General features: G+C 45.8%; 1 protein-coding gene across 8 annotated transcripts in view; it reads right to left on the bottom strand.

The window, feature by feature from the left end:
* The window catches only part of Slc44a5 (solute carrier family 44, member 5), a 296,716-nt gene that overhangs the window by 206,079 nt on the left and 63,284 nt on the right, over positions 1-27,353 (bottom strand). For 3 of the 8 annotated variants that reach the window (XM_087629445.1, NM_001439688.1, NM_001439687.1), the window contains 1 exon segment: positions 21,891-21,974. The exons of the other annotated variants lie outside the window; for them this stretch is intronic. In XM_087629445.1, coding sequence (XP_087485571.1) covers positions 21,891-21,903 — 13 coding nt within the window. In that variant the 5' untranslated portion in view covers positions 21,904-21,974. 8 annotated transcript variants of the gene reach the window in all.

Raw genomic sequence — 27,353 nt, 5'->3', positions numbered from 1 at the left:
ACCAAATGGCATATATATATATATATATATATATATATATATATACACACACAAATATCATATATATATGTGTGTGTGTGTGTGTGTGTGTGTGTGTGTGATGTGTATCATATATTATTTGGGACTGATCACTTAGTGTGTATACACACACACACGCACACGCACACACACAATGGACTGAGCAGGCTGTATATATTTATGTAGATACAAGGCCATGAATAAAGCAGCAACAAAGAGGCTCATGGGAGGAGCTGAAGAAAGGAAATGGAAGGGGAAATTATGCAATTATATTTTAGCTACAAATAATAAAAATGGAAAGGGGGTTATGTCTGTTTAGGGCAGAAATTAGTTTTGACCTAAAAGACATGAAGTAGGGTGGAGAGGCGCACGTTAAAATATGGCCACTAGGCCTAAGGAAAAATCACCCTCTCCTTTAGGATAAGTCTTCACACGTCCTAAGAAAATGGAGCTGGTCGCAGGGAGAGAAGATGCAGGGAACAAGGGGATGGGGGAGGGGGGTTTTAAGAAAGCTCTGTTGCTCAAATAGCCCTCCCAACTCTGCCCTATCTAAGAAAACAGAGCTAAGAGTTTGCTTTGACTTGACAGGGAGGTCAAGGGTTTCTAGATTACGACTCTGCGAACCATCCTAGAGCTGAGCCGTCCTGATGGGGGTCGCAGGGGTTGAGGCACAATAATATCCAGCCCATTAACAGAGAAGACACCAGAAGTGCAAAATGTGAGGTGCGTACGGCGGAAAACTGCCCAGCCTTTCACAAGGACACAACAGCGAGCGTAAAACTAGGCAGCCGAGCTCGCACCCTGATCTCAAACAATGCGGGGTGCATTTTCTGAAACGTGGTCTTGAATTGGGAAGGCAGCTACATAATGACGCTTTTAAATTCTGTTCACTGATAAAGTGGTTTAAAACATACAGGGTTCTACACGATAGATTCATGGAGGCTGAAGAAGAAACAAGAGGAGAAAATCTAAGAGCGGAGGAACATGAACTGCGTGAGGTCAGCATGAGGTTCTTATCCGCAAGCGCAGAGGGCCGTGAACAGCGCAAGTATTCATGGGAAGCATGCAGATGACGGGACGAGATGTCCTCTGACTCTAGAAAGCTGAGTGCTCTGACTGATGTGTGACAAGAAGCAACTTAAGGGAGAGGTGAGTTTGTTTGGGCTTATAAGGGATATCACAGTGGACAAGGCATGGTGCCTGGAACGCCAATCAGCTGATCACATTGAAACCACAGTAGGAAGCAGACAGGAAGTAGGGCTTGGGATACCCAACTTCAGTGTGTGTCCCAGTAACGCATTTCCTCCAGCAAGCCTAAACCTTCCTCCACCTTCCTCAGCAGTGCTGCTAGTGGAAGAACAAGGGTTCGAACACATGAGCCTGTGGGGAACATTTGCATTCAAACCTACCTCTCCGTGCTTTACTTGAAACATGAAAGTTTAGCCTGGCCCTTGAGAATTTTTTGTAATGCCTAAAGAGTTTATAGTTATGAAGACATTTAAAGCCCAGCATGCTGAGGCAGGACTGTGAGCTCTCAGATACTTTGTAATAGGGAGTTTGAATCCAGCCTGGACCACGTAATGAGGCCCTGTCTGAGTAAAAGTGTAAGGGCTGGCTATATGACTCAGTAAGGACAGTGCTAGTCGTACAAGATTGACGTCTAAGCTTAATGCCTGGGACTCAAGTAAAGAAGGAAGGGGATATTAAGCTCCACCAAGTTGACCTCTCCCTTCCACACATGCACCGTAGCATGCGCACACCCATACACATACATATTACACACACATGCCCACACATGCACGCACATGCGCATGAACATGCACATACCAAGTGCTGCTGTTCCTCTTAGCAGACGGCCATCCTCCACAGCCTAGCCTTCTAATGTTAGTCCCGGGACCGAGAGGAAACAGGACTTTGACCTGGAAAACCCAAGATAAGACTGAACACAGCACAGGGCTGTGAGGGGATCTCCTCCAGCCTATAGCACCCTTTCTGGTCCTGATGTCTGAGCTTGGGGAATGGGAATGGACTGTCCAAATAAGCTACCAAACAAGGAAAAGCAGGTTGGAGGTGAGGAAAGAGAAAGTCTCATACACAGAGCCCAGAAAGTACTGACCAGGGAGACACCGAACCGGTGGCAGCTGTGTGGTCCAACAGAGGACAGAACATGACAGTGCTTATGACCTCCATTCGGACCCCGTAGAACCTGCCACTGGATTTTATTTTCAGTGTTTGGGTCAGTCACTGATCTGCTCCAGGCCTGATTTAGTGGTATAATCAGTGTAAATGTGCAAACTGATATATTGTTCACGGAAACAACTGAACACTAAATATTTTTAAAAGTTATTTAGAAATACATGAGAAATGCTACATTTCTGATTCAAAGCACCTCCCCCCCCCTTCTGTCATTTTCCATTCTGTCTCTCAAGGGCCTCCACCATCACCAATGGCCAGGATGCGAAGAATCTATATGACAGATTAGAACCACCTAGCCTCCATGAGTCCCTGGCTCCCAAGATCCCTGTGAGCTTGAGCCAACCTTGCAGTGTTAGGGGGAGAAGAGAGCTGGCCATACCCCTTCCGCCACTCTAGGCTCACTCAGGCCTCATGGAGTTAGTGCCGGGGGAGAACTACAGGAAAAGATGGTGTGAAAGATGTCCCCACCAGGTCTTCTTCTGACTCCCCAGGCTTTGCGGACTGATGGTCCTCTAGAGATGCAGCGGATTCTTCCAGAGCTTGAGAATGGCTTTCTTATTCCACACCAATAGCTTTGAGGACACAAGGTGAAAGGAACGGTCCATGTTTCTTCCATAGCTTACACTGTACTTCCCTCCCTCTGAAATGTCCTGCAGCCTGCTTGCCTCCTGCTCCTGTCACTCACAAAAAAGGGAAAGAAGAAAGAGGGCGGAACGTCAGAAGGAGGGAGAGAGCATCCATTCCCCTCACTTGGCTCCCATTTAAGCCTTCCAGAGATTCCTTGGCAAGTGGTGTTAAGAACCCTACTGAAGGAACAGGCGCAGATAAATGCATGTCCCAGAGTCCCGCACAGCCAACCTCAAGAACAGATGATAAAAATTAACAGGAATTTCCTTTGGTGACAATCAAACGGACCCTAAATGATTAGCAAGGATTTACTGAAAAAAAAGAACTTCTTTCTACATTGCCTGCCTGCTCAGCATGGGCAGGTGCGTGACCGCAGCGCTGACTGACGCAAGGCCTTCTGGGTAGCAGGACGTGGGGGATGCACAGTGCTTATAGGGCTACACAGTCTCTTTCGACTGTGTAGTCTTGAATAAGCAGTTTCCAATATGCTAGAGACGCAGTTCTTAGATCGGAGATTCACAGCTCAATAAGGATGCGCCACTGTTATCTCAGAGTCAAGGGAGTACGCTTTATTAATTCCACCAGACATCGGATATCCCTTAAGACTGCCCCAGACAGATGAAGATGTACAGCCTCTCTGGTTATGGGGAAATGGGAGCTTAAGTATGCTACAATGTTTTTATAGAGTGGTCTGAAGTCAATACGAATACCTCAATATATTTGATAACATAATAAGGCCATAATAATAGTGACAACTATCAAATACTGAATTCATGAACCAATTTTAATAAAATATTACTCATAAAAGTTTTAAAGAGAATATGAATGTATAATATTCTGGACAAATCACGGGGTCTTCAGATCACTGCTGACACATACTTTCCCTGTATAATCAAAGTATCTGTAGTCGTTTTACAAAATTACGAACCTGAGGGCTGCAGGGATGGCTCAGGAGTTAAGAAGAGCAATTGGTTGCTCTTGCAGAGGACGGGGTTTGGTTCCTAGAACCCACCTGGTGGCTCACAGCCACATATAACGCTCGTTCCAGGGGATCCAATGACCTCTCCTGACCTCAGTGGGCACCAGGCACACACGGGGCGCACATGAACACCTGAGGCAAAACATTCATCAACGTTAAACAATCTGAAAATCCTAATAATTTCCTCCCTTGTTGAGGAAAGGGGAGTAAGGATGACAATGGAAAACTGCTGTCACAGAAGAATACAGAGAATAAACCCAGGAGAGATGCGGGGGTTTTATGAGTCACAATTTTCGCAACTCCCGGTTAAACAAATCTTTCAGCGGGGATCATGGACGGATTTGAGAATCTCTAGTGAGAGATGGCAGGGATATTCAGAAGGTGGTGAGCTCTACTAACCCATTCCTAATTACTAAGTGAATTAATTAGCAACTTACCACAGAAGTGGCTTGGATACCTTTTCTCCCACCAGGCTAGGCCTGCTTCATTATAGCTGGGCCTAGACCCAGACTCCTTCCCTCTTCCCACCATCACCTGAGCAATGCACTCTAAGCCCACGGGCCCTTTCCATAGAGACCAGTTCTCTTTACTAACATGAGCATATACAAAATGTTGAATTCTCTGGTTTTGGTATGGCTTAATTTTGGAGGGGGGGAGACTCTATGTGTGTGCATTCACATGTATACATAGGTATGTTCGCCTGTGCATGCATGTATACTGATCAGAGATCAACATTGGGTGTCTTCCTAAGTCTCTTCTCGACTTTACATTTCAAGACAAAGTCCCTTACTTAACCTGATCGACTGCATTGACTGACCAGTGAGCCTCCATGATCTACCTGTCTCTGCCCCAACCCCTAGCACTGGGGCTACACTGTCACACCCAGTGTCTTGTCCTTGCCCACCTTTTATATGGATTCTAGAAATCCAAATATTTTCATGTTGGGGCAGCAGGAACTCTACCCACTGAGGCACGTTCCAGCCCTTGTTTAACTTCAATGGGTTCTTGCTACAATAAGGGGACAGAAGGAAATTGGATCTCAGACCTGTGTAGAAAAGTGGCCTCCGTCCTAGGGGAGCAGAGCCTCTGTGAAACCATCAGTCAGTAGTCAATTGTTCTTAACTTACAAAAATACTAATTTCGTGTGGTTTAGGCAAATGGTTTCTATGCCTTCCGAGGTTGGTGAGAACTTCCGCTATGTTTGCATCTTGTTCAACTTTTCCTTAAATCTGGTCTTTAACATGCCATTAACAATCGATGCCCTCCAGGGAGACTTAATTTCTGGGATTTCCAGGGAGTAATGCCCTCTCGATCTGTATGCATGTCCATCAGGGGTGTGTATTAACCAATTCAGATCCTTTAGCCAAGACAGCAGCTCACCCTCCAAGTACATTATCTTCCTGCAACTTAGGGGGACATGTTGTCCTGTGCGGTACACAGAACGACCACATTCAGATGGCCCACGATGTCTAGGGACTGTGACTAAGGAATAAAATGGCCAGAGCCAGAGCAGCGCCTTTTCAGAGAGTTTCTCCACGTAAGTGTGCCATCTCAACTGGACAAACACGAATGCCAAAAACAAACACATCCGTCTCTGTGTGAGAATCCAAATTCTTCTATCTCTTCACTTCCCCTTAATTGGTAAAAACTGTTATAGAGGTCGGTTTTAAGCCTTCACTTTACCTTGGTTTCTCTCGTCAGTAAGATGCTTTTAAAGAGTCCATTAACCATCGCTGTTTTGACCCGGTGTCCTGGAGTCCCTCTCAGGCTGACTCGCCCTAACCATCCATTAGTCACCTCTCTAGGCTGATGTGTGAGCCCCCTGTGTCACTGTGAGTTAGCCTCGCACGAGATGGTGGCCCCATGTCCCACCCTGAACTTCCCACTCCAATGTCCCAGCTTCTCCTTGGGGAGACGCATTCTGTCCCTAGATGCCCTTACCTAACCAGGCTTACCCACGCTGATGTCTTCCCGAATTCTACGATCTCTATCGAGATTCCTGCACATAAGCCTCCTGCCTCCAGAAGCACTGCTTGCCTTTAAGCCTTCTTTGTATCGTCAGCCTTTCCAATTTTGAGAAGCATTTTTATTTCTCTCGCTCCTCTCCAGAGAATCTCAGTCTATTTACCACTGCAGAGACAAGATCTAGCCTCAAGGAATCCTAATTACCCTCTCTGTCAACACAGATATTCTTTACCTAAGCTTTGCAAAGGACCACAGAAACCCAAAGTTACAAAAAGAAGGAGGAAGGAAGGAAGGAAGGGAGGGAGGGAGGGAGGGAGGAAGGAAGGAAGGAAGGAAGGAAGGAAGGAAGGAAGGAAGGAAGGTAGGTAGGTAAAGAGGTATCTGTAAAGTGTAGAAAAAAGACATCTTAGGAAAAGAATTTGGAAGCAGCAACAACAAAACCCTGACAGTAGACGTAAAGAGGGTATAAGAACTGTTTCTAGCAAACATACAGAGTGAGAGGCTGAGCTAAAGCAACACTTCTTACAAAATGAACACAAATAACATCACTGTCTCCTGAACTGGGCCCTGGAAGACCAGCCGTTCAGGACAGTGTGTTTGTGTGTGTGTTTATAAAAAACTGTATGACAGTTTCTTCCTCAGTCCCCCATTCCCTGACATCACCCAGCAGATCTCCCAGCATCCCCCCATTCCCTGACATCGCCCAGCAGATCTCCCAGCATCCCCCCATTCCCTGCTCCCAGCAGATCTCCCAGCATCCCCCATTCCCTGACATCGCCCAGCAGATCTCCCCAGCATCCCCCCATTCCCTGCTCCCAGCAGATCTCCCCAGCACGTTTTCAGAGACCTGTCATAAGATGCATCTTGTGTTATTTCTCCTGGCACTGGTCCTCCATTCCTTCTGATAATAAAAACCAAGTTGTTACAGCCCCACCTGGCTGCCCCGTCCCATCTTTCTCCTCACCTCTACCCACCTCTCTTGTCCCGGTATCTATGTATACACACAAAACACTCCTTATGACCATATCTGGATCTTTTTATACGATTTTCCCCAAATATTGTCCCCTTCTCTGTCTCCTCTGTATCTACTTTTCTTTCATACACATACTTTTGGTTTATGTGTTTGCTTGTCTGTGGAGAGGGTGTCTTGTACCTACGGATGCCTTTGAACTCACTATGCAGCCTACGGATGGCCTTGGCTCCTGTTCCTTCTGCCTCCACTTCAGAGTGCTGGGATACAGGCCCGCAACACTATATTCTATTCGGGTGGTACTGGGGACTGACCCTGGGGCTCCACAGCCTAGGCAAGCATCCTCCAGATTGAGGTGCAAGCCTTACCCCAAAGGCTTCTTCTTACTTGATCCCTATGAACAGGGGAAGAGCTTGACTTTGCATTTCCCAAAGCTCCATCAGCTTCCTCCTGTCAGAGCACAGAGCTCCCGGCTAATGGCCGTGGTGAGTCCCTTGCATCCTGCTATAGTCACCCAGCAATAAGCTAGTAAGCTGGTACTGACAGTGTTTTGTCTTTTCTATGGCTGTGCCAGCCCCGAGCCCGGAGCCTGACACGCGATGCTAATAAATGCTAAGCTGGGTGACTATGGTACAAATATCCAAAGCCATGTGATTCTCTAGTAACCAATAAGGGTTAATTTGAACCAAGCTTGTTAAAAACCTTCCTATAATAAGTACTGGGAGCACTTAGCCTGGGTTGAACATAGTGCACCAGAAAGGTACCCTCAGCAATGCTGTCTGTCAATTCTTCCTACTGACAGGATTCTTGGTAGAAGCCCCATGTGCCATAGAGCGCTCTCTGTCCTCTTCACTGTTCAGATGTGGTCAGTCAACCATCACAGCATCCCATGTCTGCTAGGTAGAGTCAGAATTCCTCAGAGATTCCTCCATCAGCTGCTAACCTCATCTGGCCTCTTAGAAGAAACTGTGTTGGGGCTGGGGATTTAGCTCAGTGGTAGAGCGCTTACCTAGGAAGCGCAAGGCCCTGAGTTCGGTCCCCAGCTCCAAAAAAAAGAACCAAAAAAAAAAAAAAAAAAGAAGAAGAAGAAGAAACTGTGTCTCTGAGGCCATCCACCTCTACGTGGAATGAGTCAGTCTGCCTTTTGGTCTTAGCCTAGTACAATAAATTAAATGTCTCTGGAGTGGGGGCTGGGAATGGAGCTCATTTGGTACAGTGTCTCCATGTCCAGAATCCCTCGGTCCATCCCCAACACCACATGGGTCAAAAGGTGTGGACAATCGTTATCCCAGCATGGGGGAGGTGAAGGCTGGAGGATCAGAACCTCAAAGGCATTCTCAGCCGGGCATCTTGGTGAAGGCCAGCCTAGAGTGGAAACCTTGTCTGGAAGGAAGAGGAGGAGAAGGGGGAGGAGGAGGAGGAGGAGAAGGGGGGAGGGGGAAGGAAGAGAAGGAAGAGGAGGAGGAGGAGAAGGAGGAGGAAGAAGAGGAGGAGGAGGAGGAGGAAGAGGAGGAGGAGGAAGAGGGAAAAAAGAAAGGAAGGAAGGAAGTTGGCCAGTCTAGAAAGTGATGAGGCTTAGTGCCCCAGTGAAGGATTTCAGACAAAGTATTTTTGTACTTATTATTAAAAGCTCTTTTGCTACCAAGAAAATTAAACTTCACGTGGAGGACAATGGAGTAAAAAACAAAGTACCACCCAAATTCCTGATAATGCTTTAGCATAGTTGACAACCTTAGGAGCTTCTGAGTGTGGGACCATCAGTGATTGTTAGATAGATGGGCATACTATCAAGAGTATATGGACAGCACACTGGCCCTGATAGGCTTATTTAAGAGAGAGAGGAGAACAAAGGAGAGGGGGACATGAAATCTAAAGAAAGCTTGAATACTTTACACAGCCCAGAACTGACACGGTGCCATCCTTATAATCGCTCAGAGAATCAGAAATGAGGGCTACGTCTGTGGTATAGACTGTGAGGACCACTGCTCAGGAGGAAAGGAGGCTGCTGCAGGTCCCAGCTCTGGAGTTTATCAGAATAAGAGGGCCTTGCTTGAGGCCAGGATCAGGCCTTGCAGGGGGAGAGAGAGCGTTAGATAAAAACAATACGGTATATGGCGAGCTGAATCGGGGGGGGGGGGGGGGGGGGGATTAAAGGGAAGGAGAGGCTTACCTTTTAAAGCCTGAAAAGGAGCATCAACAAAAGAAGGGAGAGCGCAAGCGAGTGAGCGAGTGAGCGAGAGAGAAGGAGACACAGAAACAGACACAGAGAGGCAGAGAGAAAGACAGAGAAAGGGACAGAGAGACAAAGAGAGGGTACGGCAATGGCCTGGGGGGTTAGAGGAACCTCTTTCCAAGCAGCTTTTAGAGCAGTCTCTCTCGCGGTGCCCTGTGGCGTCTCACCTCTGAACACAGGAAAGATCTGACTTCTTGTCACCTTTTAGCGGTGGCAGAAGTTTCACATCACATCATTTAGCCCAGCACAGCAAATGTGACAAAGAGCATGGAAGAGTCGCAAAACCATAAACTGAGAGCTGTCAAGCCAGCACAGACTTAACACTGCCCCGAAGGAAGCCGCGGGGAGGCGTGGCCTGACTCAGGGGGCGGGATCTGGCCTAGCAGTGCAGCCTGTAAGCCTAGAGGAGAGCTAGGAAAGCTTGCGTGTGGGAAGAGAAGAAATGGCTATTCCAGTTAGGAAGTAGACACTCCTTTCCTTCCCTGGGTCTAGAAAACCTGCTAGGTTTGAAAACCTAACAGTCACAAAGATTCTGCTACAGCTATGCCATGGTGAGCAAATCAGGATATAAGCTACCTACACGGGCGTCCATGATTGGTAAACAGAAGCGCAGCTACACGATTCCAGGCTGGAAGGTTGGGAGCAATTGTGAGAGAGACAAGAGACCTCTGCCACAAAGATTCACTCTAGCTTTGTTCATCCTGATTCTTAACCTGGTATTGATGGCCAAACCTTTGCAATTTTTGAAATGTATTTTTAACTGGAAGACTTAAAAGTGGGCATATTTATGGGTTCACCAGCATGACTACCAAAATGTCCTTGATCAATAAACACTTAGTGAGCTCCTGTTCCTATCCCCGCACCTATCAGACCAATCCCCTCCCTCACTCCACCCCGCCATGTCTAATCGATTTCCTCTTCTCAGAAAGATTCAAGCATCCGACCTTGGACCCTCCTTGTTACTTAGCGTCTTTGGGTCTATGGTTATCCCGTACTTATGACTAATATCTACTTATAAGTGAGGTAAGGGGAAGACAGGGAGAGAGGGCTGGGAAGGACAACTGGATTGGAGTCAGGCTTCCCTGGGATGAAGTAGAAACCTAGGAAAATGGAAAGTCCCGGGAATCTATCAGGATGACCCCTAGCTAAGACTCGTAGCAATGGGGACTATGGAGCTTGAGCCGGCCATCTCCTGTAACCAAGAAAGACTTCCAATTAAGGCACCCACCCTGCCACACAACCTTAGACCCACACTTTGTCCTGCCTACAAGATATGCAAGGATAAAGACAGAACAGATATGAAGGGAATGGATGGCCAACCAACGAGTGGTCCAGCCTGAGACTCATGGAAAGTCTGCCGTGAAAGGGAGCCGACCCCTGAAATTAATGACATTCTGCACTACCTGCAGACTGGAGCCTAGCATAACTGTCATCAGAAAGCTTCACCCAGCAACTGATGGAAACTGATGCAAACCCGTGAGCCCGGAAAGTCATGTGACTGGGGGAGCCTGTTCAGAGCAAGAGAGAAGTCAAGACCTGACCAAACCCTGAAAACCTTGTCCTAAGATCATCAGGAGTCGGAACGCTTTCCTTGCACATAAGCCTCACAACCCTCATCTCTTCTACCCTTGAGGTAGTCACAGCGCCTGGTGGAAAATCCCAGGTTAAACTTCCTCTCTATATATAAGAATATGCCTAGCAAGCATCTGGAATCCCTTTTCGTGCAAATAAAACATTCCCAACACCTCAGTGCCAGGCAATAATGTACGCTCACCCCTTCCCCCAAACCCCTGCCCACTCCCCAAGGTTTATCTAGCCTTTGTTACCCCCAATAGAGATCCTGTGGAGCCCAACCACCCAGATAAGCCTTCTTCCTTCCGGTCTGGCCAGGTGCACGTTGGCGCTTGGATACCCCGAGGGTACACAATGGTGTCTGGATACCCCGAGAGCAGAAACAGAACCAGGCCGCCAAAGACCCACAGCCAAACATTAAGTGGTGCTTACATGATTCTGTAGAAGGGGAGGAAGGGTTGAAGGAGCCAGAAGAGTCATGGACACCAAAAGAAAACCCACATAATCACCAAACTGAGCCCATAGGCGCTCCTAGAGAGTGAACCGTCCACCGGAGAGCATGCTTGGGACAGACCCAGGCCCCCTGCGCATACGTAACAGTTGTGCAGCTGGATCTTCATGTGGGGCCCCTAAAGCAGGAGCAGGGGCTGTCTCTGACTACATTGCCTGCCTTTGGATCCCTTTCCTCTAACGGGGCTGCCTTGTCTAATCTCAATAGAAGTTGCTCTTAGTCTTACTGCAATTTGATAGGCCAAGGCTGGTTGACATTCATGGGAGGCCTTCTCTTCTCTGAGGAGGGGTGAATGTGGTGGGGAGAAGGAGGGTCTTGGAGGAGAGGAGAGAGAAGTAAGAGTTCAATAAGCTGATACCACAAAGAACATTTCCAAGGCACAGCTGACCTGCTCAGCCCCCTAGAGGGGCTCGGAGACTGGTCCTATGCCAAGAAGCAGGCCTTCTTAAGGAATCTTCCCCACCCCTAGTCCACCCCTCCTCCAACCCTTGGAGTGAAGATACACAAAGCTCAGGGCCTGGAGGCCCCACAGTCCTCATTTCACCTGTAGGTGGCGCCATTGTTGTGGGTCCCTGCCAAGCTTCCTGGGACAAGGCCCTGTGTGGGATTCTGTAATGGGAACGACCCTCTTGCTGTCTCCAGGTCCCATATCTTGGCCACCTTAACAACAAGTCTTCCCAAGATCCTGCCGGCGATTGGATTTCCGACAGCAGCTAAAAGCTTTCCTTCCCTCCTCCCAACACATTAATCTCTCAATGATAGACGTTTATCGAACCTTTCTTTTGCATGATGTAGATTGAAAGTCTTATATAATCAAGGACCAGATAAATGAATGCGAAAACCACTTGCGGAATGCCGAGCGTGAACAAGAGCTGACTTCTTGTAACTTCAGTCGCCTTCCCTGCAACATAAGTACGGGAATAGAGCAGAAGGTGTTTGACTCCTCTGGCATGCCGTACATAGTAAGAACATGGCCACCCCAACGAACACAAGCTGGGTCTTCTGAAGGGAGGCGGCTCACCAAGTGACTGCCACTAAACCAGACCAATTATTCCAAGGGTAGTGCCCACATCATCAGTAACAGCATCACATGGAAATGTGTTAGAGTACACACTCAAGCTCAGTCAGTGTACTTAATAAAAAATGGTAGGGCACAACTCAGAAATCGGAGTTCTAATAAACTTTCCAGGTGATTGTCCAATATCCTTAAGGTTTATTCTATTTCATCATCATCATCCCCACCACCACCACCACCATCACCATCACCACCACCACCATCATCATCTTTACCATCATTATTTCATTTATTTAACCAGGGGCAGGAGGGGACAACAATTTCTGGGAGTCTGTTCTCTCTTTCCATTGTGTGGATCCTACAGATAGAACTCAGGTTGTCATGACAGCAAGAACTTTTACTTAATAAGCCCCTACCCTCAAGTTTTGATTGATCAATAAATATCCTTCTAGCTCTAAAATAAAAACTTTGAAAAACTTCTAAAACCCTTATTTTCAAAGTGTCAGAGACTAGAAGAACACCGGAAGTCCAGCATTGACAACTCCAGGATGATGAGGACACTGACTTCCACAGTTAATGATGTCAAACAATCCAGCCATGTGTTTCCCTAGCAGAGTGCGTGGCTGATGGGATTTCACTTTGCTCAATATTAGTTTCCTGGGTTCCTCTACCTAAAAAACCACAACCATCACCACTCCGCCCCTCCCTGGCCCTGTCCAACTCCCCCCCCCCCCGCCCCGCCTCTCCCCGCCAGGCCCCGCCCAGCCCTGCCCAACTCCGCCCCGCCTCTCCCTGCCCCACCCTGCCTCTCCCTGCCCCACCCTGCTCCCAACCTACCCCCTCTCCTGCTTCCTATTTCTCCTTCACCATTTCTCCTAGCATAATGCACAGCTCAGTTGCTGCTTCATGTACAATCTCCTTCCACAAGGATACATCGGATGAAAGCTCTCTGTCAGTTTTGCTAAGAGCCACACCCCCAGTGTCTAGTAAGGACTGGCACATCAGAACCTCCCCGAAAGGGCTGATGAGGGGGAAGGAGCAAGTGATTTTATCACAATCGGTGTTTCCTATGTTCCCATTTCTTGTTCCAAATTGTGCTTACGTTTCATTCCATGTTGTGCTCAAATTCTGTCCTCGATCTTAAAGACTCTCTCTACTCAACCATTTTCCTTTGGTCCTGCTCAAGGTGAACTTGCACGCCGTGACCACTGCCGTGACCACTGCGTTCTGCGACTCTTTGGCGACTCTTTGCCCCTCCCTACTGTGTATAAGGCTCAGCTTAGCTCTGACATCCTGACTTGGTTGTCATCAGAATGGGTATTGTCTAAGGAGTTCGTGGAAGGCGGCGGTGCCGTTCATGCGACAAGAACTGCGTGGGAAACAGACCCTAAAGGAAACAGTACGGAGATCTCACAGGTAATTACCCACAATGCCCTCACAGCAATTTACATTTTACAATTTGTACCTTGACACACATCAGCTCAGATTTGCTCAGTGGTCTCAAAGATTAAGCTGCCTCGCTTTCAGTCTTCCAATAACCTTAAGATTAGTTCCTGAGTTGAAAAAAAAATAATGAAATGAAATGAAAGAAGCAGTTAGTCTATCCAGCAGCCATCAAATTCATAGGTGGCCAATATTTGCTCTCCTGTCCCATTCCTCCTGCCCACCAGGTCTGCAAGACCCTCCCTATCATTGGTCCTGCTCAACACATGACAAGCTCTGACAGAGAAGGGGACAGGTGTCAGGCTAGTGTAATATAACCATCCTGCTTCTAAAAGCAAAGAAAACTGATACTGAGACACACACACACACACACACACACACACACACGCAACACACACATTCACACAGACACATGCCAATGCATACACACACACATGCATATGCACACATACACACCACACACATACCACATACACACCACATACTCGAACAGGCATATGCCAATGAATACACACACACACACACGTGCACACACCAAACACACACACACACACACACACACACACACACACACCGCAGCAGCAGCAGCAGCAGCAGAACCAGCCTCATGATTTTGTACCCAGGAATTCTTGCCCTTAGATTTTAATCTAAAATTCATGATTTGCATTCCTACTCCAATCAAAACATAAAAGCAGAGCTCTGACAGAGAGACCTTCATATCAGTGCTCATGAATATAACGCTGAAATTAAAAATGACAGCTTTCGGTAGAGTGGCAGACAGGTTGGTCAGCCTGTTATTTTCCACTTCTGTTTATTTACCTAGACCTAGAATGTGCTGTGACTGGAAATGGGCAAAACGGATTATTATAGCTTTGCTGTTTCAGAGAGGGAAAAAAAAACTTTATTATTAATAGAAACTGGGCGCCAATCTACTCCTGAGGTAACATGCCACAGCTGTCGTTTTAAAGGTGATTTCCCTTGATAATTACTCCTTTGGAAATGGCTTTATCACTAAATTTAAATTTTATGGAAATTCACATTTTGAGACGATCTAAAGAAGAGCTGAGGGACACCAGCGCCTGTCAACCTGCCCATTTCATCACCATGAAAATCACGCTCACACATTAGGATTACAACTTTTTCAGGGTGTCTTCTAGATCAGCGGGTCCACAGTGACCTTCATATCATAGCTAAAATGAGCCCTGCCAAAGTGCACCTTACCTGCTGACCGCCTTCGTGTTTTAATTCCACCTCTCCTTTCAGGCTTAAGATAATCGAAGCTGGTTATCTGAGGGGGAGAAACCCAGTATCATCTCACACAGCTAGAGATGGCTTCTGCTCTAACCACAGACAGGATGACCAACGATGGTGTGTGACTTCATAGTTAACATATGTTGGCAGCTGTGCCACTTGTCACAAGGTCACAGCAGTGGGTTCTCTCTGCAGACCCTTCACCCCAAGAGGGTGACCCCCACTCATCCTTAAAGGAAGAGAGGAGAACCACTCCTTTGTTGAAGCACCTGCCACACAGCCATAAAGAAACGTTGAGACAGCCTGCTGTGGCTAGGGGTCTGCACTTGTGACTGTTCTACCCACAGAAGAGCATCCTACTGGCTGGGAAGAGGAAAAGGAGGCCCATTGGACCTGAGATGCCCTACAGGCTCACTGATTCACACTGGCTCAGAGAGCACAGAAGGCTGTGGTAATTCTCATTTCACCAGCCTAGCTGTCATGGGTATGCAGTGGGTTGAGGTCAAAACTACAGGAAAGGTATGGCAGGCATAGACGCTTTAAACACAATAATCATGGCTTCCAGGTAGAAAGTCAGTCATTCTTGAAGAAGGACCTGAAGCACCTCGCTGTCTAACCAAGTGGTGTCCAGGCTCAAACCCAATCACTTCTCAGTGGAAGCACTGTTCTAAGACCCTTCCTAGAGATCACACAAACATCTGTGCCCTCCTCCTGGAGCCCCAACCATGAACCAAAGTGAGATCCTACCAGAGTTTATCATGTGGAATCAGGGAGTTCATGGAGCTTATTTAGAAAGCATGGATGAGGGGTTGCCGGCAAGAATGTGGGTGACCCCAAAGCAGCTTCCAATGCGAGGTCTTCACCCAGCATGGATGGTGGCTCTCCATAGCCACCTAGATGGAGTTCCTTCCCTTTAGCCTTTCCTTGTCTCTAGACTCTAATAATAGCTTCTGAGCTCTAGAGAACACACAGAATGCACACAAGTGCCTGGAAGCAATAGCAGGTAGTCAGGTGAGGATCTAGTGACCCTCTCCAGCCCCTCCTACTCTGAGAAAGTGTCAATCACCATCAAGCCAGCTATGACGACCTTTTGCAAGCAGGCACAACCATGGCGCTGTCCTGCCTAGAGAAGGACCGAGTTCTATAGCACGCAGCTGGATAAGGCACAGGTACCCGCTCACCAAGTAGAAACACTTCCGGTTGGCACCTGAGACACCATTCACAGTCACCAAAGGCCTTTTAAAGACTCCACTGTTTTCATTACAAAATTCAAGTTCTCGGAATGCAACCTGCTCCTCAACATGGTAAGTGTGGGATAGTTTTTGAGACATCAAAAGGATTTGATTTAGGGTTACTTTCTCGGCTCTATGACCATGGGCAAATTGGTTCCCATAGCCGAGTCTAAATATTTTTTTATTTCCTCTGAAATAATCATAGTGAGAACCCGGTTTCTGTAACCTGAGGATTGAACAAAAATATACAGAGGAAAAGTGCCCAGTAAAAAATGCTTGGCCCGCAAAAGAAATTAAATGGAAATTAATTCCATTTCTTCTCCATTATATATATATGTGTGTGTGTGTGTGTGTGTGTGTGTGTGTGTGTGTAATATATAGTGGGAAAATATGTGAAGAAGATATAGAGAGATAGACAGAGATAAATATAGATATAGATATATACAATGTCAAAATTTATTTTGAAGGTGACTTGTGGTGGCACTTCCTATAGACCTAGTGTTCTGTTAACAGGGGCAGATGGGTATAGTTTTGAGGCAAACCTGGATTACACAGGAAGACCCCATCTCAATACTGCTGCTGGGGAAGTCCTAAGCCCAAGCATGCCGATGTATCACCGTACGGCTGGACTTTGGATTGCGGACTGGACACAGCTGCTGTCCCTGCGTGCCATCCCGTGTGGAACCTGAGTAGATTATAACTGTAATCACAGGGGTGAGCTGTGAAAACTGGTCCCGTGATGAAGCTCCCTTTCTGCTGGAGCTGCTGCGACCTCGTTTCTGTTCTCATAACCCCACCATGGTTGAAAAGAAGGACGATGTATCTCTCCTCTGTGGAACAGTAGCACTGTTTTGTGGCTCTTATGCACCCTATTTGTCTCACAGATCAGGCAGGGTTCAAAATTGCCCCCCCGACACACACACACACACACACACACACACACACACACACTCCCATCTAACAGCACCTGATTGTGTGCCCTGGTGTTGGAATCGAAGCATGCCCTACCATATAGGTAGAAAACATGCATGGTTTGGCAGACAAATGGCAAGGAATACCTGTTACCTCCCTGAGAGTGGACAGAGACAGTCCCACAGCCAAGAATAGCAACAGCATAGCCCGGATGTGTCACCAACTGGAGGTGTGATTAGCAGTCATCGATGAGAGATGACATGTGGACAGACTACAGGGGAAAGAGTGAGGAAGGAGGGGAGGGGAGGGGAGAGAGGGAGGGGGAGGAGAGGGAGGGAGGGTGGCAGGTAGAGAAGGAAGGAATTAAGGGTTTCACCCGACGTTTCCGTTCTTTCATTCAATCATTAGCCGTTTTCTGGATGTATTGAGAACTCACTGTTCTAGTCACTGTGGACACAAGGACACGAAGAACATTTTTTTCTTTAGAATTCTATCCCATGGGAAGGACAGCAAAGCAGACAGATAGTTGTAAGAAAATAATTTTGACAAATAACTATAACAAAATGCAGCTATAATGCGTGGGGAATGGCCTGGGAGCCCAAAGAAACAGTCAGCTAAGCAAACATACGATAATTCCTTAAGTTTTGAAACGGCCCAGTGTGGGCATGTACAAAATCAAAGCCAGATGGACTAAACATAGAATTCTAAAGAAGTAGAAAAGAACAGCCCTGGGATGAGGAAAGAAGTGGGTCTAAGTTGACTGTCTTGGAGGTGAGGAGAGAACACTCTAGTCTTCACTTCATCGGTGAGGTCCTGTTTCCTTTTCCTCACATTTCTTCCTTGTGAGTCCATCTGAATGGATGGATTCCTATTTTATACAACAACAGTATTTTCTGAAGATATGTATGACTGCTGGAAGGCACACACGTGCACACACACACACACGTGCACACACACACATGTGCACACACACATGTGCATACACACACATGTGCACACACACGGGGAGATGGGGACAATGCTGGTTTAAACATACAGATGAATGTAGGTTACAGGAAGACAGGTTCTTGCTTATGGAAATGCTATTTGTGACGTTAATTCTTTTTTTTAAGATTTATTTAATGTATATGAGTACACCGTAGTAGTTGTTTTCAGACACACCAGAAGAGGGCATTGGATCCCATTACAGATGGTTCTGAGCCACCATGTGGTTGCTGGGATTTGAACTCAGGACCTCTGGAAGAGCAATCAGTGCTCTTAACCGCTGAGCCATCTCTCCAGCCCATGACGTTAATTCTTAACTTTTATAATGAGATGTCATTTTCCCAGCAATCTTCTAGCAGGAGAGTAAAAGCAAGACTCACGGCACTTAGCAAAATTAAGATGTTAATACACATAAATCCTCAGTGTGCTTTTAAGATGCGCCGTAATGACTTCCTGTCTGCTAAAGTCATAAAAACGGAGTAGAGGCATTTCCACTCAGGTAAAGTAGCAAACTCGGGACGCTGCCAGCCTGAAAACCCAATTTAAATGTCTACCGGCTTTGTTGCAAGCACACAACCTTGGGAACATAAAATTCACATCAGCTTAAGCAAAATTTATTATTTCTCTCTTTTGGTGATAAATACTCTGCTCAAGTCTCCTCTTCATTGCCTCCGACCTGAGCATTTCTTTGCTGTCCCTGAGGCCACATGATGGCTGGATCTACGCTGGATCTACGTATAGTAAAGGAAATGAGTCCCCCCTTCCCATTCCCTCTCCTCAGTCACAGGAGCAATACCATAGACTGAGATACAGCAAAGAGGCAATGACCTGCTCCAGATGCTGGGACCAGGCCCACCCAGAACACCTTCTCCCAACTATACTCAAGGTATCTTTCTTATATACCCCATAGCCCAACAAATTCAAAAGGCATATCAATGATGTCACCATTATCCATCAATCAACAATGGCATCAGACTCCTCAATGTGTCTCTATAACACACTCAGTCACACAGTTAGAACTTTTCCGTGCCAAAATTCCACGTGTACTTTTTCCCCACACAGAATGAAAGCCACGTTGGATGGAAGAGTGTCTTCGTTACTCTGTTGCTGTGATGAAACTCTGATGAAGGCAACTCAAAGGAGGGTTTATTTTGGCTCCCGGATCCAGAGGTTCACAGTCTACCCTGGCAGGAGACAGGAGCAAGAAATGGGACCAGGCTGCACAGTCTTATTGCCTGGCCCCATTTCTTTCCGGATTCCGTCTCCTAAATCTGAGGTTCTCAGCCCTCCTAATGCTGTGATCCTTTAACACAGTTCTTCATGTTGTGGGGACCCCTGCGACAGTAAAATTATTTCATTGCTACTTCATAACTGTAATTTTGCTGCTGTTGTGAATCATAATGTAAATGTCTGATATCCAGGATACAAGTCGCAAAGGCATTGAGAACAGCTGTCTTAAAGGCTCCATAATCTTCGTACACAGATTCACCACGTAATGGTTTGTATTGGCTTGGCCCAGGGAGTGACACTCTTTGGAGGTATGGCCTTTCGGAATAGGTGTGGCCTTGTTGGAGTAGGTGTGTCACTGTGGGTTGGGGCTTTAAGACTCTCACCCTAGCTGCCTGGAAGTCAGTCTTCTGCTAGCAGCCTTCAGATGAAGATGTAGAACTCTCAGCTCCTCCTGCACCATGTCTGCCTGGATGCTGCCATGTTCTGGCCTTAATGATAATGGACTGAACCTCCAAACCTGCAAGCCAGCCCCAATGAAATGTTGTCCTTATAAGAGTTGACTTGGTCATGGTGTCTGTTCACAGCAGTAAGACTCTAACAACTGGGAACCAAGCGTTCAAACACCCAAACCAATGACAACATTTCTCATTCAAAAAAAAAAAAAAAAAAAAAAAACAAATACAGATATTTACTTAGAATTTCTGTTCTGCCCACACGCCCTAACTGTTCATTCTGTATAAATCCCTGGTCATTGTTTTTGATGAGTTTCTCTTATTTCAGAGGCTGGTGTAGCCTCACAGGTCATTCGTTTCTTACTGATGTTTCCGGCTGACACTGGGGATACAGGCAGTGACTCCAGCTTTGCTGCTCTGCTCTGAACCGTTGTCCTTTGGCCCGAGACCTTTGTTATAATGTGGAGACTTCGATACAGATCCCTAACCAGCAGGCTTTTGTCATTGTATGTGTAAAAGCCGCCCCACAAAAGGGAGTTTACAGAGAAAAAGAAGGAGCTAGAAAGGCAGGTCAGTAGCAGATGAGTTTCCCAGGATTACAAGCTCCCAAGTTTGAGCCCCAGAGCCAAAATGAAATATAAAAGCTCTCCATTAAGTAGGCTGAGCAAAGACTCAAAACCAAAGGATGTGACTCATAAAGGCTAAAGAGAAAAAAAAAAAAAACACCCATCAGCTTAAAGTCCAGAGGCCCGGGAAGTACTTGACATTCAGCAGAAGTTAGCAGAAGCTGTGATTAGTGGGAGGGTTTTTTTTCCCACCACAATGAAAAGGATTTTATTACCACTGGGGAAAGTTATGCTGTGTCGGGTACATTATCTAATATTTGAAGAGGAGAGCTAAGTACTGAGTGAACAATTGTCTGGCCTAGGAAACCGCCAAGTTACAACCACATCCGGCCGGTTCCCGGGCTCCGGCAGCACGCTGGCTTTGTCCCGATGTGAGGAGGTCTTTTTCTCCAGGCAAGGGTAGGCGGAGTAGTAGTGCTGTGCTTTCAAGTCACATAAGCTGGACTTTGCCATTGGTAACCCACGTCTAAGGCGTGTGGACAGTAGTGAAAACTGCCTGTTAGGGACCAAACACGTGCCATTCACCAGGCACAGGCTCAATCTTTCTCTCAGCCCATGAGGTGATTCCCCTCCTTCTACTGAGGATGTTGAAATGACCGTCTCTAAAGCGTGTTAACAATACTGCACCTAGGGGTTGGGGATTTAGCTAGCAAGCGCAAGGCCCCGGGTTCGGTCCCCAGCTCCGGGGAAAAAAAAAACAAAAACAAAAAAAACAATACCGCACCTATTCATTTAAAATGTCCTACCGTCATCCAACTTAGTCTCTACAGCGTCCACCTAAGGCAGGCATCTGATCTGTCCCTGCATCCCCTGTGGTACGTGGCCAGGATGAGAAGTGAGTCACTGACACCCACCAGGCAGAGGAGCTCTGCAGCCTTCAAGCATATACGTATGTTATTCACGAGCTCTCAAGAGTCTTCCTAGACAGACCTTTAGATCCTGTTTTTAATAATTCTTTTAATCTCTTTAAAGTGCTCAGCCAGAGAGCAAAGCCGCTCTCGACTTTAGGCTACACGTCCGGCATTTTGCACCTTCATTCCTACTAAAACCAGAGTTTTCACAGCAAGAGAAAAGCTTTCCTTCGGGAAAGTTTTTGTCACTGGCCCTGACCAAAGTAATGTTCACCTTCTTACCAAGTGAGTGTGCCTCAGAACTCAAAGACCAAGTTTGAGGAGGGTATAGATGGGCAGGTTTGCTCTGTGCCTGCAAGGAGGCTTAACATCTAATCCTGGAGAGAGGGATGGTTTGAACTAAGGTAGTGTTAGAACCAGGGTTCTCACCCAACAAACGGTGTAAGTGGAGCATCTCTAAGGGGCAACATGAGAGCCCTGGCTAGAACCAGAATCTTCTGACTCTGGTCCCAGCACTAACAGCCTGGCCAGAGGCATGGCAGCAGTGAGTGGCGTCAGAGAGGCACAGCCCGCCTGGGGACCTACCTTCACATAGGCCTCTTGTCTCCTACCAAGAACCACTGCAGTGGAACCCCAGTTCTGCTGGAGGGAAGACATCTCCATCCCGTTTGGGGGTGTCAGGTAGGACAGAGTCACAGTTCTCATTGCAGGCACTAGGGGGCAGTGACACCGGGGTGCATACTCACGGGTCCACTTGTCTTTGAGAACATTGGTCAAAGAAGGATATTTAACACAAAGAGGCTTAATTGTAGTAGACGGTTACCTGAGTCACTCATAAACTTAAGAGGCTGTCTCTTCAGAAGGCCTGAACTGAATCACCGCAAACTTGAGTTGCTTAGAAAGGAGTCTGTGATAAAAACAAGTACGAAAACGGTTATAAGACGTCAGCGATCTTCCATCGAAAAACTACCTCTTAGGAATACATTCATCACCTCCTCTGCCCCGCGTGTGTTTCTGAAAGCCCAGAAATTTTTACAAAGAAAAGTGCGGACTTCCGCTGTCCTCGAGGGGGGCAGCTTCTCTTTATTACAGAGCTGAGGTTTATCCCAACTCTCCTCCCCCACCCCGCACCAACATGGCTCCTGGGAAGAGCACCTCAACCTTCCTGCCTCCCCTGCCTTTCATCCACACGCGCCCTTTGTTGAGCACTGACAACGAGTTTTAAATCTTACTTGCATGCTGATTAACACATTCATTGGTGTGAATGGTGTTTCTTTTCACTTTAGTGATTGCGTGAGCACGCTCGCGTGCGTGTGCATGTGCGTGTGTTTAACTTCAACTTTATGAGGAGGGATTTTTTTCTATTTTTATTAACATACACTATATAAAATGATGAGTTTATGATATTTTCATGCATGTAAGTAATGGGGGAAAAGTGCTGAAATTTTTGGTTCTTTGGCCTTTCAGCGTTTGTTTCCACATGTATCTTTTAATTTTCTGTTTTGACATAGTTTAAGAAAAGCTACAAAAGTAACATGTCTTGTTTTCTGCTTTGTGAATTGAACTAAACAGCACAAACATTTCTATCATTGAAAATCCTCCAGAACACTGGGGCTCAGTAGTTAAGAAGAGAACATTGCTCTTGCACAGGGCCGAAGTTCAGTTCCCAGCACCACATCTGGAGGCTCACTGTATCCTGTAGCTTTTGTACAGGATCTAAACATCCACTTTGGCTTCCACAGGCACTCCACCCTGATGCACATACCCACACAGACAGGCATATATATATATAGATATGTATGTTTTTAAAAATTCTTTTTAAATCTAAAAAAAAAAAAAACCACATGAGGAGCCCTGCGGTCCAGACTACACCTGGATCTGAATGGACCCGGTCAAACAGCTCCCTGCACCCAAATCCCATGGGCAGGAGAGCTAGATCTTCAGAGGGGCAGACACACCTGGGAAACCAGAGGAAACTACACTCTGCCCACATTTCTGAATCTAGAGAAAAAAACCCTAGCTTTACCGGGTCTCCTGTGCACAGGGACACAGGAGAAAAAGAGGCAGGCGCTTCTGGTTCCCACCCACAGGGACAACTGAAAGCAGTGGACAGAAAAGACTACACGCCTGAAAGCAGAACACTCTATTCCCATAACTGGATGAAAGAAAACAGGAAACCAGGTCTACAGCACTTCTCACACACAGGCCTATAGAACGGTCAAGCCGCTGTCAGAAATAGCAAAACAAGGTAACACCAGAGACAACCTGATGGAGAGAGGCAAGCACAGGAACCCAAGCAACAGAAAACAAGACTACATGGCATCATCGGAGCCCAATTCTCCCACCAAAGCAAACACTGAATATCCAAACACATCAGAAAAGCAAGATCTAAATTTAAAATCACATTTGATCATGATGATGGAGGACTTCAAGAAAGACATGAAGAACTCCCTTAGAGAAACGCAGGAAAACATAAATAAACAAGTAGAAGCCCTTAGAGAGGAAACACAAAAATCCCTGAAAGGATTACAGGAAAACACAATCAAAGAGGTGAAGGAATTGAAAATGGAAATAGAAACAATAAAGAAAGCACAAAGGGAGACAAAAACCAAAGGAAGAGACAAGGAGCCATAGATACAGGCATCACCAACAGAAAACAAAAGATAGAAGAGAGAATCTCAGGAGCAGAAGATTCCATAGAAATCATCGACTCAACTGTCAAAGATAATGTAAAGCGGAAAAAGCTACTGGTCCAAAACATCCAGGAAATCCAGGACTCAATGAGAAGATCAAACCTAAGGATAATACGTATAGAAGAGAGCGAAGACTCCCAGCTCAAAGGACCAGTAAATATCTTCAACAAAATCATAGAAGAAAACTTCCCTAACATAAAGAAAGAGATGCCCATAAACATACAAGAAGCCTACAGAAATTCAAATAGATTGGACCAGAAAAGAAACTCATCCCATCACATAATAGTCATAACACCAAATGCACAAAACAAAGAAAGAATATTACAAGTACTAAGGGAAAAAGGTCAAGTAACATATAAAGGCAGACCTATCAGAATCACACCAGACTTCTCACCAGAGACTATGAAAGTCAGAAGATCCTGGACAGACATCATACAGACCTTAAGAGAACACAAATGCCAGCCCAGGTTACTGTATCCAGCAAAACTCTCAATTAACATAGATGGAGAAACCAAGATATTCCATGACAAAACCAAATTTACACAATATCTTTCTGCAAATCCAGCCATACAAAGGATAATAAGTGGTAAAGCCCAACGCAAGGAGGCAAGCTACACCCTAGAAAAAGCAAGAATCTAATCATCTTGGCAACAAAACAAAGAGAAGAAAAGCACACAAACATAACCTCACATCCAAATATGAATATAACAGGAAGCAATAATCACTATTCCTTAATGTCTCTCAACATCGATGGTCTCAACTCCCCAATAAAAAGACATAGATTAACAAACTGGATATGCAACAAGGACCCTGCATTCTGCTGCCTACAGGAAACACACCTCAGAGACAAAGACAGACACGACCTCAGAGTGAAAGGCTGGAAAACAACTTTCCAAGCAAATAGTTGGAAGAAGCAAGCTGGAGTAGCCATTCTAATATCGAATAAAATCAATTTTCAACTAGTCATTAAAAAAGATAAGGAAAATAAAATTCTGGCAAACCGAATCCAAGAACACATCCACCATGATCAAGTAGGCTTCATCTCAGGTATGCAGGGATGGTTTAATATACAGAAAACCATCAACGTAATCCACTATATAAGCAAACTGAAAGATAAAAACCACATGATCATTTCATTAGAGGCTGAGAAAGCAATATTACACAATATTACTCAAGCAGTATTACAGAACAATAGTGATAAAAACTGCATGGTATTGGTACAGAGACAGGCAGATAGACCAGTGGAATAGAATTGAAGACCCAGAAATGAACCCACACACCTATGGTCACTTGATTTTTGACAAAGGAGCCAAAACCATCCAATGAACAAAAGATAGCATTTTGAGCAAATGGTGCTGATTCAATTGGAGGTCAGCATGTAGAAGAATGCAGATTGATCCATTCTTATCACCCTGTACAAGTGGATCAAGGACCTCCACATCAAACCAGATACACTCAAACTGATAGAAAAGAAAGTGGGGACGAATCTCAAACACATGGGTACTGGGGAAATTTTCCTGAATAAAACACCAATGTCTTATGCTCTAAGATCAGGAATCAACAAATGGGATCTCATAAAACTACAAAGCTTCTGTAAGGCAAAGGACACTGTTAGGACAAAACAGCAACCAACAAAGATTGGGAAAAGATCTTTACGAATCCTACAACAGATAGAGGGCTTGTATCCAAAATATACAAAGAACTCACAAAGTTAGACTGCAGGGAGACAAATAACCCTGTTAAAAAATGGGGTTCAGGGCTAAACAAAGAATTCACAACTGAGGAATGCCGAATGTCTGAGAAGCACCTAAAGAAATGTTCAACATCTTTAGTCATAAGGGAAATGCAAATCAAAACAGCCCTGAGATTCCACCTCACACCAGTCAGAATGGCTAAGATCAAACACTCCGGTGACAGCAGATGCTGGAGAGGATGCGGAGAAAGAGGAACACTCCTCCATTGTTGGTGGGATTGCAGACTGGTACAACCATTCTGGAAATCAGTCTGGAGGTTCCTCAGAAAATTGGACATTGCACTACCTGAGGACCCATCTATACCTCTCTTGCGCATATATCCAAAAGATTCCCAAATATATAACAAAGACATATGCTCCACTATGTTCATAGCAGCCTTATTTATAATAGCCAGAAGCTAGAAAGAGTCTAATGCCCTTCAACAGAGGAATGGATACAAAAAATGTGGTACATCTACACAGTGGAATACTACTCAGCTATCAAAAACAACGACTTTATGAAATTCATAGACAAATAGATGGAACGGGGAAATATCATCCTGAGTGAGGTAACCCAATCACAGAAAAACACACATGGTATGCACTCATTAATAAGTGGCTATTAGCCCAAATGCTCGAATTACCTTAGATGCACAGAAGTCAAGAAGGATGACCAAAATGCAGATGCTTCACTCCTTCTTTAAAAGGGGAACAACAATACCCTTAGGAGGGGATAGGGAGGCTAAGTTTAGAACAGAGGCAGAAGGAACACCCATTCAGAGCCTGCCCCACATGTGGCCCATACATATACAGCCACCAAAGTAGATAAGATGGATGAAGCAAAGAAGTGCAGGCTGACAGGAACCGGATGTAGATCTCTCCTGAGAGACACAGCCAGAATACAGCACATACATAGGCGAATGCTAGCAGCAAACCACTGAACTGAGAACAGGACCCCCATTGAAGGAATCAGAGAAAGGACTGAAAGAGCTGAAGGGGTTTGAGACCCCATATGAACAACAATGCCAAGCAACCAGAGCTTCCAGTGACTAAGCCACTACCCAAAGACTATATACATGGACTGATCCTGGGCTCCGACCTCATAGGTAGCAATGAATAGCCTAGTAAGGGCACCAGTGGAAGGGGAAGCCCTTGATCCTGCCAAGGTTGGACCCCCAGTGAACAGGATTCTTGCTAGGAGGGTGGTAATGGTGGGAGGATGGGTAGGGGATGTTGATCTGGAAACCAGGAAAGGGTATAACATTTGAAATGTAAATAAGAAATACCCAATTTAATAAAGATGGAAAAAATATTCTCCCCAAAGCAAATTCCACAGCAATGAAATTTTATGTTAAAAAAATGCCAAGTAAAGTCAAATGGCGTCAATGCATATATCACATAACTGTGTCTGTGCCTTTGGGTACTCAGACGGTTGAAAGGGTTTTGTTGTTTGTTGTTGAACAATGTAATTTCACAGGTCAGAAATGACCCATCATTAAAATTACTGTTGTACCCACTGTTGGAGGTGAACACTGTGCTTAGTACATTTACCTGTATATTCTCTGTAGGCTGTCCGTGTGTCCCCTTCTGTGCACATGTCTATCTGAGTGTGTTTCTTACAAGTGTGTGTAAACCATACATATCCGGAGGGAGTATTGAGTTTTAAAAATCAAAGATCATAATTTGTGTTTGATATTTGCCTCTGGCTGTTTGACTGTCCTTTTCATAATATAAACCAATTATGGCAATTAAAAACAAAATACCCTCTTTTTTTGTAATGATTTGTAAATTGGAAGATGTTTTTAGGAAACGATGACTCCATTCCCTCACTTGGTGCTCCCAACCTGAGATCTGCCAAACT

This window comes from Rattus norvegicus, chromosome 2 (assembly GCF_021556685.1).
Source record: "Rattus norvegicus strain SHRSP/BbbUtx chromosome 2, alternate assembly SHRSP_T2T, whole genome shotgun sequence".
NCBI classification, from domain to species: Eukaryota; Metazoa; Chordata; class Mammalia; order Rodentia; family Muridae; genus Rattus; species Rattus norvegicus.
The sequence above is the reverse complement of the archived record's forward strand: the minus strand, read 5'-3'. Positions and strand labels throughout refer to the sequence as shown.